Here is an 18,937-nt window from a genome sequence, read left to right as displayed (position 1 = left end):
TTTGATTGGCCGACACTGTCTTCCCCACCTCTGCTCCATACTTGTCAACTAAACTGGAAGAGTATAATTTAACATGTTTTATCAGTTCTAAATCCTTTTGTCTTTCACTTAACAGAAAACAGCTCTTATGCTCCCTTTTCGGTTGATTTCAGGAAAGCAGCTCCACATTGATTACTACAGAATAAAACAACAGTAGGACTTTGCATGACTGAATGTACACAAACCACAAATCCACATTTGGCGAACAAATAAACACACCCGTTAACAAAAGTTATGCTCGCATATCTGCTGCATTGCTGTGGCGAACTGTCCTGTTGAAGTCAGATGGTTTGTTTTCATCCTGTAACTGTTTTGTTCTCCAATACGATCTCTGTTCTTCTATTCATGTCCCAGGCATTAAAAATCAGCTTTTAAACTTTACATTGTTTGCTGCAGCCGCTGGACCACACACTTCAGACACACAGACCAAACACTTTGCTCACTTCCTCTCGAGCCACCTCTTCCTCTTCCTTTCACCATTACCCAGCATTCCTAGATGTTTATTTAAATTCCTGGCTTATTTCTTATCATTTACATTTTTCTTTCAATTTATTTACTCATTTGTATTATTAGGAAACATAGGAGTTATCCACATCAGAATGAATAATTTAAAGTTGGAGAAAAAGGTCACATTAATTTTTCACCTTTAGCTTTGATTACACAGTGGACTGACTCTTTTATCATAATAAAATTAGTATACAATTGCTGCAACTTTGGATGAAAAAAACAAAAGCTGTGACATTGCATAAGCTCATCAAAATGGGTGCCATAAAGTCTTCTGCTGCACATTCCAAAGATTCTCAGTGGGGTCAAGGTGTGTGAAAAAGATGTCTCATGCTCAGTGAACCACTCTTTCACACTGTGAGCTTAAAGATTCCTAAAATTGTCATCCTGAAATATACCCGTGTCATCAGGGAAAAACAAATCCACCGATGGAAAAACCTGGTCAGTCAGTATATTCAGGTAGGCAACTGTTCAGTGTATCAGTTAGAGTTGAATAACTTGTCGGCAGCTAAGACAAATCAATCACTGCAGTATTTATTTAGTCTTTTATCATTATTTATCGTGTTTTGCTTAGTTCAATCCAGGCGGTGCCTTTCTTTGGCCAGACGGGTTGGCCACTATGTCCGGAACATTTCCAAGGGTGGCTGTGCCCACCCCCTTTGCAGGCGTCACTGAATGGAACATCTCCATTAAGTCTGAATAACTCAAACAACTTTTTAAGGGAAACGAACAAAAAAAAAGGTGTGAACTGTTGAGCTCATACTTCACAACATGACAACCGTGTCACAGTCATGGCAACATAACCTTCACTAAAACACATTAAGGCACATGCCCTAAAAAAATAAACACGTCAACCTGATTTTTCAGATTTGGACCAAAGTGGTTGTCCAACCTGGAGCTTTAAAACCAGAGTTAAAGCATGAATTTAAATTAAAAAAAAACTTTATTATTCATTGTAATTGAATCTGCTTCATCAAGACTTTGTAGTGTAGGTGTGGTGTGGCAGTACCATCATACCAATACCATCTTTTTTCAAAATGCTAAATAACCAACACTGCCTCAAGCTAATCACAACATTTGATATTTATGGAACAACACATTGGTCATAAAAAGAAGCAGAAAAAAAAACCAAAAACCTTTTCAATGTGCACAGTGCAGCATTATCACTTACATCAGTAGTGTGTCACTTGGGTGTGTTTTATTTGGACAGTTCAGCAAGTTAATATGGCAACACATGGCAACTAGTATTACAAGAATGACAACTCCACCCTGCTTTGAGGTCTTGTGACCTTTGGTTCGCTTTGAATTCTCTTCACACCCAGGTACCACTCCCCTGTCGTCACAATCAGCTGGGAAGGCCAACGATGGCTTTTTACTTATCTTTGTTTCCAGGACAAACATCTTTACAAGAAACATGTAGGGATTTTACGGCACAGACTTTATTTGCAGCAGCTGACCACAGAAGGGACTGTTGGATAGCAAACTGGGAAGCGGTGGAACAGAAAGACACATGTACAAAAGAACAAATGCAAACAAAAAGTCGCTGCCCTATTGATAAAAGTTAAAAGAAAAGAAAAATCCCGCCTTACTTCAATTCATTAGTGTCCGTGCATGCAATATATAACTAGAGGTGGTCTCCCATTTTCCCAGCCAGCCCCACACAAGCAACTGTGTACATAAATACTATTATTAAAAGGCCAAGCTGGTGGATTTCCACGTTTTAAATCCTATATTGCAAATCCCTTATTTTTTCCAGTTTGGCAACCGTTTTTCAAGAGTCTACAGAAATGAGGGGTAGCAGGAGTAAATGGCTGAAAATGGCCGTCAGCGTTGTTAAAGCAGTAGTTTAACATTTTTGGAAATATTTGCTTTGTTACCAACAGTGAAATGAGAAGATTGATACTACTCTTGAGTCAGTCCTTTAAATATTCAGCTACAAACCAGCAACAGTTTAGCTTATCTTGACATAAAGGCTAGATAAAAAGACGATAGGCTAGTCGGGATCCATACAGAGGTTAAAGGTCAAATTTACCTTACAGCACTGACAGATTAGCACTTGATATATTTCATGAATGCATTTTATTTCATTTGTACCAGAACTGTGACTGTGTCATGGCTACGTTTTGAGACTGGAGCAGCCAAGAAATGTTAGAGCACATAAACCCTCCAAGAAAATCACAGTGTGTTTGTGTTTGCACAGATTAAGCAAATGAGACATAATGTGTTAATTAGTAAGTTTTAAATATCGTTTTTTTTTTTTGGTTTTTTTTACCTTTGGACAAAGTCAAACTAGGTGATACCATTTGCTTAAAGTACAGAACTTTCTTTCACACGCAGATCACTTCACTCAATATGAGTAAGTGTTGATTACAGGTGACCATTTTAGACTGGAAAAATAAAACTATGACCAAATTTGCAAGTCGGTGTGCGCAAGACTGATGTGGTTTTCTGTTTTTAGCACCATGTCACACCGTAATGTCCCAAACTCTGTAAGTGCAGATTGTCACACTCGAAAACTCGGACAGTTGTGAACATTTTGCGTTTGATCAGTTTTGTCCCGTGTATGTAATGTCGAAAACATACATAATAAATATGCTTAAAAAAAAATGGTATGAAACACTTAGTGGAGACAACAAGTCAGAACGACTTTAGACGAAAAAGTTCTTGTCGTTTGAGCCAGAATCCATTCAGTTAAAAAATAGCGGTTGGATCCAGATAAGTGAAGGGCTGATGTGATGAAGACAAGGTGTCAAAAGAGGACAGGGGCAACTTTCCCTCCCACCCTCCCTTTCTTTTTCCATCCATCTGTCCATTTGGGACAATGTCCAGTGTGGAAAACTGGCTTTCTGTGTAACGGGATTTTGAGTATGATTTGTCTTCTTTCCTGCTTCTCGCCTTAGAAACTGGGGACTGTAGTGTGTGGTTTGCGGTTAATATTCAGGACTTGAATTGGCTGGTTAGCTGGTAAATGCTTTTTTTCTTTCTAGCGTGGTGGGAGGCATGTTTTTGTGGTGCCTCCATGTTGAGCCTGATGTGGTCCCTTGGTCTGGAAATGTAGAGGACATAACGTAAGTGAAATGTGAATGTTTGATCGATTTTCTTTGTTCAATTTACACAGCGCTCACCAGCGGTTCCTCCTGTCTTTGTTCCAACGTTTCCGTTGGCTCCTCCTACTCCATCAGTCTATTACACAGGAAGACGAAAGGGGTTATATAGTATGATGTTGGTAGAAGACTTAGCAGAATGACTTGAAACAGGGGAATAACTGAAACATGCTATATTTTCCATTAGGGTTTTGCACATGTCATCCATGAACAGATTTAGCCAATTATCACTTGCTAAGGACTCTGTCTTAATCCACCTAAACCTCAGTGTAATACTGAAAACCTTCAGAGACAGGCAAACTGCCCTCTCAGATATTAAAAACTTTCTTCAATTACCAACATGTAAATCTTTTCTAATCCTCCTGGGTCAATTGTAAGATCCCATTATAGGGAATCTGGAATAACCATTAAGGACATCAAGTGTTTGTGTTGGAGACCCTGAACTTTGGGAAAACCTTTAAAAAACTATTAGGACATTTCAATACTTTTTACGTATGCTATTTTATAATCTTGTATTTTGTATTATACATTATAGAGCGGTACTTTTAGAGTGTGTAAATTAAAGCTTATCAATATTGTAATTACATATTATAGTATGAAGTATAATTGCAATAGGAAACTGTTGATACTGAATCGGTAACAATAACGAAACACTTAAAATACACGTGTCATGAAACATTATTTGCAATACTCAAAACTCTACCTAATTAGACATTTTCATCTGTTGCCTAATCTTTTTTTAATTCGTGGGTTTGCATGGTTTGAACCTAATGAGGCCAATAACGGCTACACTGTCACTTTCTCCATCATCCTCTGGCTGATTGCTGATAATCAGACATTTACTGCTCCCAATCTGCAGCCCATGGAACTAGGAGATTTATGAATGTAGTGACAGAGACGATCCCCTGAAAGCGAGCAGCTGAAATAAAAAGAGGAAGAATCTGCAGCCCATGAACTGCAATACACTCCATGTTACATTTCGCCAATGTTGCATAAATAGAGCAAGGCCTTTAGTGACTTGAATGGAGGGAGCGCAACGGAAATAGAAGAAGAAAAAGGAAAGAGGTTCAGTTCCTACCTTTGATCCAGTCACGTCATATGCGTTCTCAGTGCTCCTGTAAAATAGAACAAAGAAAACGAGGGGGGTCATCCAGTCATCTGATACCACGTTCAGTGTTAATGGGGACAAATGTGCCTGCAGTTCCAGTGACATTCTGTGTGTGTAGTTTGGATCAGCACTTCAAAACTCTGCTTCCATATTTGTATCCTTGCTGTATTTACTATCCGGATTCATGCACACACAGGCATTAGAGCTCCTCTGGTCACAGTTCCCTGCTCTCCCCCCCCAAAAAGCCTTTTTACAATGACCATCATCCTGCCCTCAGCACTCCCCCGTCCTGCTGTGCTGCACTATTCAGTGATCAATTGCAGTATACAGTAAATTCCTATGTATTCCTGAACTTGGTTGTAGAAGATCCCGTCTAAAGTGTTTTAGTTAAGTTCAAACCCTGTGTGTCGCTTGACTAGAACTTACTTTAAGAAGACCTAAGAGATGGATTTGCTTCCACAACGCTCGACACTTGACTTGGACATGCCATGATGAAGATTGTCAGGACGTGGGAGTAATTTTGGTAAGACTTGTGAATTGTCTTGGACTGGTTTTAACAAGGTTGTGGCCTTGACTCTATACTCGTGGGGTGACTTAAAACTTTGATAAAACTTTAGACTTGACTTAAATGTGCTTCAACATAGTTTGAGACTTGCTTTAGCTTAGCAAGATCTGAGACTTGATTTTCTTTGCCAGGACTTTCAGCTATCAAATGAACTTGATTAACCAACTTCAGAGCAGATTTGACTTATTTGACTTGACTTACATTTACTGTAAACGCATGAAACAACTCTACTGCATCTCCAAAACATCACCTTATTTGATATGTTTGAATTACTGGATCTCCGTTTTCATTCAGCGCATATGAGCCAAATTTGTTAGATCAAAAGTAACAAAGTCTTCTTTGTGTCATTATTTGAAGTATTGCAATCTATCTATCTATCTTTAAAGATGGATAGATCAATCAATCTGTCTATCTCAAGTCCAATTCACTAGTTTCATTCTTCCGAGTGACAAAACCTGGAATGTAGAGGAACAGCTTGCAAAAGATAAGATTCACCGTCCTTCTCTATAACTGTCACTGGTATGTTTGGCATGACATCTGCAGTTATGGTCGTCCAAACAAACACATGCTTGCAGATATGTGTGTGCAAACACCCACACACGTGTGTGTGTAGACACATAACGCACATTGTCGAGACCATTAGACAATCAATCAGATCAGCCCTAAAATTATATCCAACAGCTTCCTTCTGTTCAAAGAGGCAACGCCCTTTAACAAAAAACACCATTCAAGTTGAACAAGTCTCTGTTGTTTGCCGCACAAAGTGATATAGTGAATAGCCTTTAACCTCTTAAGACCCAAGCTCTTATTTGTGTGAGTGTCCATATACGTGGCCAAGAGCTCTCAGTTAAGCAGAATTAACTACTATGGAAATATAACCCAAAATGTGATGTACACGCATGTGGATGCCAGGTTCTAAGAGGGTAAAAGTTTTACCAATTCAGGGCACAGAAAAATGAATCAAACCACGTAACATGAGCGATTCCTCTAAACAGGAGGAGACTCAAACAATTTGTGTGGTTACACAGTTCTTATCACCTTCAACTAACTCTCTTGACACGAACATTTTCAAATTAAAGTCATCGTCAAGTTTGCCTCACCTGGTACACAGGGCGCACAAGGCAAGAACAGTAACGCTGAGGATGAGGAAGACCACGAGTGAGATGATTCCCACTTCCAAGGATGAAAACCAACCCAACGTTCCAACCATCCCTAGTGGAGCCATGGTCCTAGAGCTCTGTAACCAAGCGCTGCACAAAGCACACACACACTGTCAAAGCAAACGTCATGACTGACCACAGTGGATCGTTGTATAGACTGTGTCAAAAGATTTCAACTGCTGTATTTGGTACAATCTTGATGATAACTTGTAACCAGTCACCATCTCACACATTGAAGTCCAACGGATTATTTGATTCAATATGGAAAAAAGTAGATTCATAACTTACAAAGTTTGCTGCTTATCTCTGCTGAAGTTCTGTCACCAACTGCTGTCTAATGCTGTCTGCCTCACTTTAGGTGGCTCACAGCAGGCAGTCAACTTAGGGAGGGGCTCCGTAGGCTGGTAACCTGTCTGTCATGAAGGAGGTGCTGACTGACACAAGCCCATAAAATCCCATTGTGTGTCATTTTTTAATCATTACTAAACTGCATCCGGCCCTGAGCTCCTTGGCATCTGGCATGTCATCAGCTTCCAGGAATGCCGGAATGCATACTTTAGGCAAAAGTGCTGGCGCTAATTGGAACCTTTACAGATGTTAGTTGGAAATTAAAATGTGTAATTACTTAAAAATCTCAACCCTGAACCGCTTGCTGATGTTAATTCAGATTTGGGTTTTTGCCGCATGCCAGAGAGAGGCGGATGTGGCCCGTACACGACTCCACCTAGCAGCCGTTTAAATGACAAAAGAAAATTGGCAGTTTGACACAGGCCTGAGGTGATCACTTATTCCAACCTTTACACGTTACAAATATGCAGTGATCTTTGTTGCGCCACATTTCTAAACTATAGATAATATAGTTTTATCTTTTTTTATTGTAAGGAGCCTATAATATTTTTAATGCTAGTGGGTAGATATACTCTAAATTCCCAGAAAAAGGACTCGGAGTTCGTCTCTTGCTCTCTGTACCGATGGCCTGAAGCACTGAACTCAAACTCACGCAGTCGGCTGTGCAGAATAAAAAACATAACCGTTCCAATGCAAAGCAGGGTTTAGTTGCCGATCAGAGCTAGAGTAACTGGATTACCATGGTTTTGGAGGTAGAGTTTTGCGTTTTGCATATGAAAGTGAGAACATTTCAAATGATTATTATTGGAAGGTCAGAGGTTTGGGACACGGAAGTCAGCGAGGGAAAATGTAAATGATCACGGTCATGCTTGTAGCAGTTGAGTTCTTAAGTTACGATGAATTGTTCCACATGAATGTTCGGGCTCACCCAAAGCGAGGCAAATGCAGGCATATCTACTAGTACTGTATGTACCTTTTGTACAAGGGTGTAGGAGGGTGGCATACCAGAGCAAGTAAAACTGCAGTGTTTGTCACTATTATGCGTGTTTCCAGCCACTCCTCCTCCATAATGTGGCGTATAAGCCCTGAAGCCTTTTTTTTTTTTTTTTTTTTTCGGTGTTATTTTGGCTGTTGGTGATTGAAAATACCCCACTGGGTGCCAGGGCAGCAGAGCAGTCTACATTCACATTCGTATTAAAATCCCCAACAAGAAGCAGGGTTCTTATATTTTCAGTTATGTGTAACAAAAAATAGATTTTCTTTGGGCATTTACTGATGATAGAGCTCTTTTTGTTTATAAAATGCCATGTTTTGCCTGTAAAGCAATAACTTGACATTTTGGGAAATAGGATATGCATATTCTTTATTTCTCATTGAGAGTTGGATGATTCCACTCTAACTCCTGTCGATTAGATATGACAGTGGCTCTGTCCGAAGGTGAGAAAAAAAAAAAAAAGAAAGAAAACAAATCCACCTACAACTATTTTCTTAATACGTTGTAAGGTGATGCAATTATTAAATGAATATTTAATTGATTATTTATTCACCGTAGCGAACGCCTTACCACCCAAGATTCTTTAAAAGATTACACGGACAGTGACATGGACACCAAGTAACACCCACTTCCATTACTTGTTTAACAGCCTCATTCTGTCATAATCTGAAACCCTGCACAACAGGCAATCTACTGCTATCAGCAATTTTCATTTGCTCCCTTTCAAAGATTAGGTTTTACCAGCACCGCAAAGCAAAATCAATAGTCACTTTTCCACAGCAGGGAGACAGGAAGCCTGCTGGAATCATGGCCAATTTCAAATATTTGTAACATAATACTGAAAGCACTATTTGGTCATATAGGAATGAACTCTGCAAACAAATAATCATTTTTTTGTGGGCAAATTATAAAAACAATTCCCCTCTGGTCCGGATGCTGGCTAAGTTTATGGGGCCTATTGCATCTGTGAATCTGATTCTTGACACTGCCACAGGATACTAACAAACCTCGGAGCCCAGTTATTCTTTTTATTCAGAATTTTTCAAATCACTCAATATTTTCGGATTTAAGAAATAGTTGGGATTTGGGAAATAAAAAAAAAAAAATCAATAAAACTTTTAAAACACATAATGAAAGTTTGACACTGTTCTCATTTATATGGTAATTATGACGCTACAACTAGCAGCTGGTTAGCTTAGCTTAGCACAAAGACTGGAAACAGGGGAAAACAGCAAACCTAGTCATGTCCAAAAATCATGTGAATGTGCAACATTATCATGTTAGGTTTAGGGTTAAATTTGCATCCCCTTACATGTGAACTGCATATTGCGGGATGCAAACCTAACTCCAAACCTATACAATACCAATATACAATCAGCTAGAACAAATATTATCTAACAATTATACAATTGTATTCTATGGTTAGTTAGATTGAGAAGCGTATGTATAAGCGTACTGATGATGTCATTAATGACATCATATAACTGCCATTGAAGTTTCCCTTTTAAATTTGTCTAAGTAGTTGTCCTAGAAATAGAAAGTTTGTTCAGCTCAGCTTTTGGAAAGAACAGACCCAGCTATTGGGGCTACAAGGTGCCGCTATTTGAGATTTAAGATCAGCTTTTAGACAGAAAGAACGGACTACAAGGTGGTGGGGAAGCGCAACAAGGTAGAAGTGAAAGGTTAATTGTGTAGCTGTGGAGGCTACACGGTTTCTTACTTTGTTTTGGGGGAATTGATTTGTGAATGTGTTTAGGTATTTCTACTTTACTTGAGTATTTGAAGTAGACTTTACTGCATTTCAGAGGGAAAAATGGCACTTTTACTCCACAATATTTATTTTGACAACTATGACAACTTGTTACCTTGCAGAGTCAGATTAATACTATACAACATATTAAGCCTTTGTGAAATTCAGACATTGCCCAGTAATTTGGATTATAATTATAAAAAAAACCCATATAAGGTCATTAAATTCAGCTCCATTGTTAACCACCGCAATATTAAAGTAGTGATGCATTACATGATTGCAGGGGCAGCACTGTGGTGGAGTTGCTGCCTCACAGCTTTTCTTAATTTCTTTCTCAAATTAACATGAATAAGCCAATGTGAAGTCAAAACAAAGCAACAAAATTCAGTCACTGCATCCACCCAAGAAATAGTCTGAACAAGCCCGTGTAAAACGGCATTTTATTAGTTCTACACTTCTTTGTTTGTCCAGATTAAACGAGCAACATATAATGATTTTTCCTTGCACAGGACTACGCTGTTTCCCCTCAAACTCCTCCTTTAAAATGAGGCCTGAGCTCTGACTCATGCACAGATACTGGGCTCACCATTCTCACATATTTCGCTTTACTTATTAAAAGAAATAAAAGGTGTGGCTTCCTCCTTAATAAGACTGAAATGCAATTTGTCACACAATGAACAGACAGACTCTCCATGGAAACACACTCACCTAGTTTCCTTCATATGGACAAACAGGGTCAACAAGATAGATTTTGTATTTAACCATAATGCCTAACACCCCTGAATTATTCTGCAGCCAGATTCAAATATTTACCCAATATTTGCTGTTGACTATTCTTTACATTTTCCTCTAAAATCTGTTATTGTTGCCTCATACGGTCCCTGCTGAATTGTTAGGTTATGTTTCACTTGTGTTTGGCGACGTATTTTCTGTGTAAATATTACAAAATGTGATTATGTTGAGAAAAAACAGCGTTTAATATGGATTTTTGTAGAAAAGAGAAGTGAATGTAAGAGTGAGTCATCTCATCACTACAGCTCCAGAAACTTATACATCATTTGTTCAGGCAGTAAAATTAAATCAAATCAAAAACATGCAGTTGTTGCCTTTTACCCCTGTAGGGCAGTGTTGTGCTTTCATCCTTCCTAACCAACACACACACCAATGTAAGTGGATTAATAGACGGATATACTCACGTGGAGGACTGTTCTGCCAACTTGGATTCATGCAGTTCACCCCTGTGCCTCAGCATTAAACTAACCTCTTTGTTCACTCAAATCCACTGTCTTGGCTAGTCACGATTTGAGCTTTACTCTGCCTGTCTGCTCTGACAACTGCAGCCGGCCCGAGAACCTTTGTGGCAAACAAAAATTACAAAATATTGTTGCGCTTGAAAAACAGGTTTTGACTGAGGCTGTTAATAAAATCATTATGTCTAAAACTGTGAAGCAAACATCCGATTAACTTCTGCACAAACAAAACTACATCTTTGTTTACTAAGTTGAGGTTTAAAAATGTTACATATACAACTACACATTATTAGGTTTACTTCCGTTATGCTGCAGGCTAATTTACCTAATCGAATATTCCTTAATCAGTTTTCTCCTTGCAACACACTGTCATCAGCAACAATCCAATGACAGGATGATTCACGGTGGAAAACTTTGCTGAGCCACAGTCAGCAAATTACGGAGTCCAGTGTGCCCACTGTGTCTTAAACCCTCTGGAATTTTCAGATAACGTGTTAATTGTACCACACAAAAAGCTCTTTAACATTGTTTTATTGTTGAAACACTTGAGGTAATCACATTTTTCACAGACAAATTGGTTGTTTAATAAAAACATAAGGATAGATTTGATTTCTTTAATAATAATCATAACTTAGTACATTTAAGCCCGAATTATTCTTTTTCGCGCACTTTATCACACTCACACACCCATAAATACACACAAACACTTCACTTGTCTCGCCCTTGTTTGCCCTGCAGTATCTTGTTCACGTGTCTCATTGTGACCAGTGCTGTCAGGGTGCAAAATGCAAACAGAGCGGGGAAGGATACACAGGCCCACAACAGCTGTGTCTCTCCAAATACTGCCACCACTGTATCCCTCCGCCTGGCGTAGTCCTGGAACAGAGCCTCCAGCTGGAACACGGTACACAGGGACAGAAACAGGTGGAAGATCTGGTGACCGTGGCCCATGAAGTCACAGTGACCTGGGAAGAAGCGCTCAGGGATGGGAAAGGAGAAGAAGAGGGCGGAAAGCAGGAAGGAGGCAATCTGGAGGGCATGGAAGGGCAGCGATGGTTCTTGTGTCCATGAGGTGGTGAACAGGCGGTGGACTATGGGGCTAATATCTAGCAGGTACGCCAGGGTGGTAGGGATCAGCTGGCAGATCTTACGCTGCAGTGGATATGGCCGACGATATCTGGACTTGGCAAAACAGCAGCCAGCGCAGGAGAGCCACCCAAAGAAGGCAGCTCCGGGAAGGAACACCAGTCCGATGCTGCTTTCTCTCCACTCCGGCTCTGACGCGTAGAAGTAGTGACCAAGAGAACAACCATACTGATACACAGCTACACCCACATAGTCCATGAAGAAGAAGAAGTAGTGTGCATGTTCAGAGTGAGACTGCAGAAGGTGAGCTGTCACACTGAGGAACAGATACGTGAATGAAGACACTAGGAAGAGGCTCAGAGGTAGAGACGAGGCATCCAAGGTGTACCCCAGGGAGCCCACGTTGGCCCACCAGCGGAGCAGCAGCACGGGTCCTGCCAGCAAATGGGTCCACACGTTAAGGGATTCATTGTGCCTCTGGAAGAGACTGAGGAGGTAGCAGCGCCAGTCCTGTTGGATGGGACGGTACCCTGACAGGATGTAAGGCTCCCGGAAGAGGCTGGGAACCTGCGAGACGGTCACGGTGGGGCTGGGCGAAGGCAGAGTAGAAGGGATGAAGTCCGAGAGGCGGGGAAGGTTCTTGGGGTTCTTCATATGCAGGGTTAAGGTGCTGAGACGTTGCAGAATGTCACCAGACATAGCTGAGTGAAGGATGGATGGAGAGAAGGATGGATGGTAGAGACACAAGGGGACTGATGGAGGATAACTGGAAAAAAAGAAAATAACAACTTAAGAGTTAGGAGAGGCTGCTTCATGATTTTTTATTTTTTTTAATTTAATGAACATAATGGCTCACAAAAAAAATTGCTTTGATGTGGAGCAAAGAACCATAACTTAAGCCATTTTAATGATGCATCAATGTGCACAGTGAATCGGGGTGGGGACAGAAAAGGATGAAGAGAAAGAGACGTCAACACGGAAAGCTGCACAGAAAACAGCCTGGAGCAGGATGTAAAGTGTCTCTGTTCTTGTGAGTTCTCAACTACAACTTGTCTGGGTGTTTTTTCCAATTTGTAAGGTGACAAGTGCACCAGACTGAACTATGGAAGACTAATTAATCCCCAGTCTTTACAATGTAAAAACCTGCAGCCCACAAAGTAGTTAAACCAAACAAACAAACACGCACACGCGCGCACACACACACACACGCGCACAGATCATAGATAGGCAGGTATGTAGACTAACCTGCACCCATCTCTCTGCTCCTATGAAAGGGAAACGCCGAGGAATGTGAAACACGTCGTTGCCAAGGTGGGTTGAGCACCATGGTGGCAGCGAGACAAACACCCACCCATGGGAGGGTGGATTGCTTTGCACAATAGCTACTGTGTACCCTGAAAGGGTGTGTCGGGACCATTTTTCCAGTCTTTTGTCTTTTGCCCCTGACCCCTGAACACCTGCACTTGTTTTAAAAAAGTGAGCCGGCTTTTGGACCAAGCAAGTGTAATTTTTCCCTCGTGCACTTAATCGAAACGATCAGATCAATTCGTGCACGTTTGTCCCAGAAAACCTAAATCGGCCTTATGGATGTATGGTGTGTGAAAGGCAGGAACCGTGAGTCACATATCCGATCCTCCAGTGCAACACAGGAAAATAGCTAAAAGACAAAAGGCTTTTAATTTGAAAAGACTCCCAGCGTAAAATGCCACACGTCCAAATGGACAGTGTTGAAGTGTAGCTGTCTACAAAAACACCTCACCTGCTGGAGTCGACCGAAAACACCTGTTGCTCCTCTGAACGTCAAGCGTCTCTGCAGGAAAGAAAACGGATTTCTTACGTCTCCCAACTCCAGGTTTGCCTCCAGGAGAACGCGCCGTTATCTCGAGGAGAACTCTAACATGTTGGGGCAGAATTATTTCGCCCCGGAGCAGATGAGAAAAGTGGGAAATACACAGCAGTACCGGGACTGCCCGGAGAGCTGGATGCGTGGGCGGGGTTAAAATGAACAGAAACGCCTATAAAACGGTGGGTTAGATGGTTTCGGTGCATTTTTAAGTATCTGTGCTTAAGTAGATTTAATTGTGGATACTTGGACTTTTACTCCACTACATCTAAGAGCAAACATCTTTACATTTCACTCCACTACATTTCTAATCTAATTGCGTTACACTCACATGACTTTATTTTTTTATTTAGTTTATTTTATTTTCACAATGCACCACTTTTTCCATTTTTTTTCCCTAATGAAAACGAATCACTAGCGAGACTTCAGTTAACCAGGCCAGTTAATGAAAACTGATGGGTTGAATCTGTAGAGCTTTATGACCTGATGATTTCAATTGAAGGAGGAATTGACACTATGCCTGCGCCTGGATTCCTGAATAATTCCTGTCTCCCTATTTATTTGTTTGTTTGTTTGTTTGTTTGTTTGTTTTTGTCCTTTCATCTTATCCCGTGAGTTCAGGGTCGCCACAGCAGATCATTGTCCACATGTTGATTTGGCACAGTTTTGCCCTTCCTGACGCAACCCTCCCCAATTTCTACCGGGCTTGGACCCTATTTATTAATTTTCATAAAAAACTGAAAAAAAGTGGTAGATTATAAAATGTGTAAAGTAATGTGACACGACACAACTTTGATTAGAAATGTTGTGGAGTGAAATATTTGCTTTTAGCTGGCATAATTAAGTCTACAGATATGTGAAAAATCTGTATCTCTTAAACCCAAAGTTTCCAGCCATTTACTAATGGTTTTATCATTTAAAATGAAAATATTGGCCACAGAGTACAGACTCATTAAAAAGGTCTTATATTATTTTTGATAGTAAGATATGAAAATGAAAAAGCAAGCCATTCTCTTTTCCATTAAATATCTTTATAGACGGAAACTGTTCGTTAGGAAATCCCAGGAATTGTTCGTCTACAATCATATTTTTAACCTGTAGCTACGTCATTATGGCAGATTGATATGAGCATCAGGTCTTGTTCAGTAAGAAGTCGGTGACTTGGTCATCGGTTCAATCCAGGACAAAAAAATTAGGTTGTGACAATTGAAAATGTGATATTTTCACATAAACCTGGAAATAATGTGAATGTTGTAGGGTGATCTCACATTTCTTTTACAATCTTCTCAAGTTTAAGTTTAAACATAATTTCAAAAACTCAGACTAACCATTAGTTCATCATGATGATTAATGGTTAATCTGAGTGATTTTTTTTGACATTATGTTCGATCATGTTTGACTAATATTCGAATCAGTGTTAGAGAGTTTGCTCCATGTAGTTTTTACTGCGTATTCTGAGCATCTTTGGCCTTTCTTTGTGAATTAATTAAAAAGGTTTATCAAATGTTCAGGTTTGCAGCTGGTAGGTTACGACTGAAAACTGTCTCTCTGCTCAAGTTGCTTAGATTTTCTGTAATTGTTTTAGCTATTTATAAATATCCATGTGCATTGTGGTGTGTGAGATAACATCAGTAATTGCTTTGGTTACTGGCATCTGCCTAATGTTGGGAAGTGGAAATGTAAAAAGACCTGGACTGAAAACGGTGCATTCAGTGGATCTACACCACCATTAAATGTTGTGATGCTGCGGGCTTTACACACTATAGCTTAAAAAACAGTCCAGAAAGTATTTGTGGATTTATTCACATTTACCAGCATAAATGTGTCTTCATACTCTTTTTTCCATGTCGATAAAATGTCCTAAATTGCATTGAATAGTACTAAAACAAACTATTTTAAAAAAGCACTGCAGAAACCATTTATATATTCATCACTCACTGTACAAACCTGGAGAGGTCACCAGTCTATCACAGCGTTGACATATTGAGACGAACAAAGACAACCATTCACATTCACCAGTGCATGTGTTTGGATTATAGGAGGAAACTGGAGCAAACTGATGATGTTTGCAGCTGTGAGGCAGTGAGTTTTAACCCTGCACCACCCGGCTGCCCTTACTCATGTAAATACAATAATGAAATACTAATTCTAAAACATTTTACATTAACAGACACACACAGTCACTCCTCCTATTCTCCGATGGGCCTGAAACTCCTCCTTCGATAGTTCACCTCTTTTTCCAGTGAGGCCTTAGGACGTTTGATGGCTCTCTGGCTTGCAACAAGTCATGAATGGTCTGCACATTGCTCTGGTGAAGTTGGAGAATATTTTCTGTAAGGTGGAGCACTTCTTCTTGATGCAGAAGGCTGTCCTGTGCGTGAATGGAAACATGCATTGCTGTGTTTCTTCCTCTGAGGGTTTGTCTTCTTCGAAGTCAGGCTCAGGAGATAATTCCCCTGCCGCAAGGGTCGGAGATGGCAAACCCTTCTTCTGTATATTTAGCTCCGTCCAAAGGAGCATCTGCACAACGCAGCGAGTGACGACCTCCTCTGTACTCATGTAAACCGTGTGAGCGATGATGCCTTGGTCCACGATGTTTCCCCTCATCAGTCTGGCATAGGTGATGGTGTCCCCTACGTGTCTTCTAGGTAGCAACGTTGGAATCTGGTAAATATGTCCATTCATTAGCAGATCAAAGATTCTGTTGGTGACTTTTCTTATTGTGTCTTCTTTAGCCGCATCCAGCTGCAGGCCAGCTGTTTGAGCACCGGCTGTCTCTTCTTCCGTGTGCACATCATCCATAAAAGCTTGCATCAGTTCATCCACTATGTTCCTGATAAACACGAAGTCCCTCGTGGAATCTACTGAGCGGGACCTGTCCTCTGTTTCTCTAGCTATTGTGAGAGACTCCGCTTTGTCTGTTTCAGGTACAGAACCTGGAATAGAGTTCAAATCACAGCAGGAGTCCTTGGGAGACTTGTGTCCATGTGATTCACTGTCCTCCACAGTTAAAATTTTTGTGTTGGTTCCAACTAATATGCAGATAACTCTTTTGTTCTTTGAGCTAATTTGACAGGGTTTTTCAAGGTTTTTTCGGAGAACTTCGAGCATATAGATCAGGTACGCCTTCATTTGATCCCTAAAGTCGTCTCTAGAATTAAAACAGAAAAGAGGGGAATCCAGTTCATCACACTTTATGGCTGAGCTTGATTTGTCGTCAATGAACTCCTGAAGCCGTTGCTCAGGATTGAGGGCGTATGTCAGCATGGTGGCCATCTCATTAACCATATGTTTAAGGTTTGTAATGGAAGTGACACAGCCACTGACTAAAATCACTGGAAGTCTGGATACCAAGGTGGGACTCTGAGTGAACACAACCAGGACTGAGTTCACTGTCCTGGAGATGTGTCCCTGAAGTAACTGGGAAAACATCTTGGTGTGACTAAAATAACGCACATTAATCTTCAGACCCATAGTCAGTGCCTGTTCCAAGGAATCCTCCATGTAGGCCTGGATTTGGTCTTCAGTGACACGGAAGTTGGGCGGAGAAATGGAGCCGTGGGTTCTAATGTAACTGTAGAACTGTGGTATGATGATATCCAGGATGCCCTCCGCCAACTTCTGGACAATCTCCATGCAGGAAGCAGCCAGTGCAGTCAGGATATCAGAGGTCACATAGTTAGATTTCAGGAGATCCCAGTGCCTATAGATGAACAAAATCAATTAAGTATATATTGATGTCACAGTGGAGATTCATCCTTATCATAGTATAAGAAAACGTGTACAGTGTAAGTGCTGTATGTTAAGCTGAATGACTTACTCGACCAGTATATCTAGGAGACATTTACTGATGATAAAAAAGACATCGTCTGGATTCACACTCGGCAGCTCGATGTGCACAGAATGAGGCGTCTGCGCTGATGCCGCAGAACCCTCTGGTTGGCCCTGGGTTGGTTGTTCTGCCATGGCGATGGCGGAAATCTAAAAGGAGCAAACGCATCCAAAATAATTTGTTTAGTAAGACAATGGCACTGTGAAGGATTAGACAACAATGGTGTGAAAGCACCGCAACAACTGTCAGATATTGTTTCAGGTTCCTTTTGACATATGGAACAATTCAGTAAAGAGTGAAGTGAAGTGAACATGCTTGATCCAACAAGCTCAAAGCTACATGAATTGATAGTCTTATCCATATTGGAGAAGCACAAAAAGCTGTAAAATATAACCCTGACATATTTCTGCCTCTAGTTGATGCAAACAGCAGTAACAGGTCCATATTCAAACTACCAGCAGAAACAACCACATTAGCATTCACTTTGAGCCGAGTGTGTGGGTATAAGTCACATATGAAGTCATTTCGCCCTGTTTACAAAAGTTTGCATTCCCTTATTCTGAAATAGTAAAAAAAGTAAAATAAGGATTTTTTTCATTGACATAAATTTAATGAACATTCAAGCCTGTACAAATGTGCGAATGTCCCTCATCAGAAGTTTTTGAAAGTTAAATTTTATTCATTTATCAACGGACGTGGAAACTGTTACATTGATATCATTGTCATTATTTCACTGTACCTCTGTATACACTTTTTTAAAAGAATTTTTTTTCACATTACACATTAGTAATTTGGTCAGTTTGTTAATGTCAAAATATGGTTTGCCTGTTGGTCCATCAGACCTAGAAACAAATTTACCTTTTGCCTTGTGTTTAAACGGCCCAATTGCTTCTTGTTTGAGCAAATAAAACTCTCAGAGACTTGTGTGCCTTTCATGTGACGATATCATCACAGAGTGCTGGGACTTTGATGCAGAATTTTGGAATTTCTATGCCCCCCCCCCCCCCCCCCCATGTCACTTGACAGCCAATTGACAGTATGACACTGTCGCATGATTGATATATATATATATATATGTATATATATATATATGTATATATGTATATACGTATATACATGTATATGTATACGTATATATACGTATACATATATATATGTATACATATATGTATACATATATATACGTATACATATATATACGTATACATATATGTATATATATGTATATGTATACATATATGTATATATATATATAAATATCAGAGCCCAGTCAATGTTCACCATTTTCTCCAGTCAAACTTCGTGCTCTGTGTGGTTCCACAAACGATATCACAATCAATAAGAATCACTACAT

The 18,937-nt window shown here is 40.1% G+C and overlaps 1 protein-coding gene across 1 annotated transcript; it reads right to left on the bottom strand.

The window, feature by feature from the left end:
• Positions 1-11,337: 11,337 nt before the first annotated feature.
• Positions 11,338-13,840, bottom strand: paqr8 (progestin and adipoQ receptor family member VIII). The gene is made up of 2 exons (XM_067482479.1): positions 13,668-13,840; positions 11,338-12,674 (listed from the first exon to the last, which is right to left on the bottom strand). The coding sequence occupies exon 2, from the start codon at positions 12,605-12,607 to the stop codon at positions 11,531-11,533; it is 1,077 nt and encodes a 358-aa protein (XP_067338580.1). The 5' UTR covers positions 12,608-12,674; positions 13,668-13,840; the 3' UTR covers positions 11,338-11,530.
• Between the last annotated feature and the right edge of the window lie 5,097 nt (positions 13,841-18,937).

Source organism: Channa argus, chromosome 17, assembly GCF_033026475.1.
Source record: "Channa argus isolate prfri chromosome 17, Channa argus male v1.0, whole genome shotgun sequence".
Classification (NCBI taxonomy): Eukaryota; Metazoa; Chordata; class Actinopteri; order Anabantiformes; family Channidae; genus Channa; species Channa argus.
This window is presented reverse-complemented; position numbering and strand designations above follow the sequence as displayed.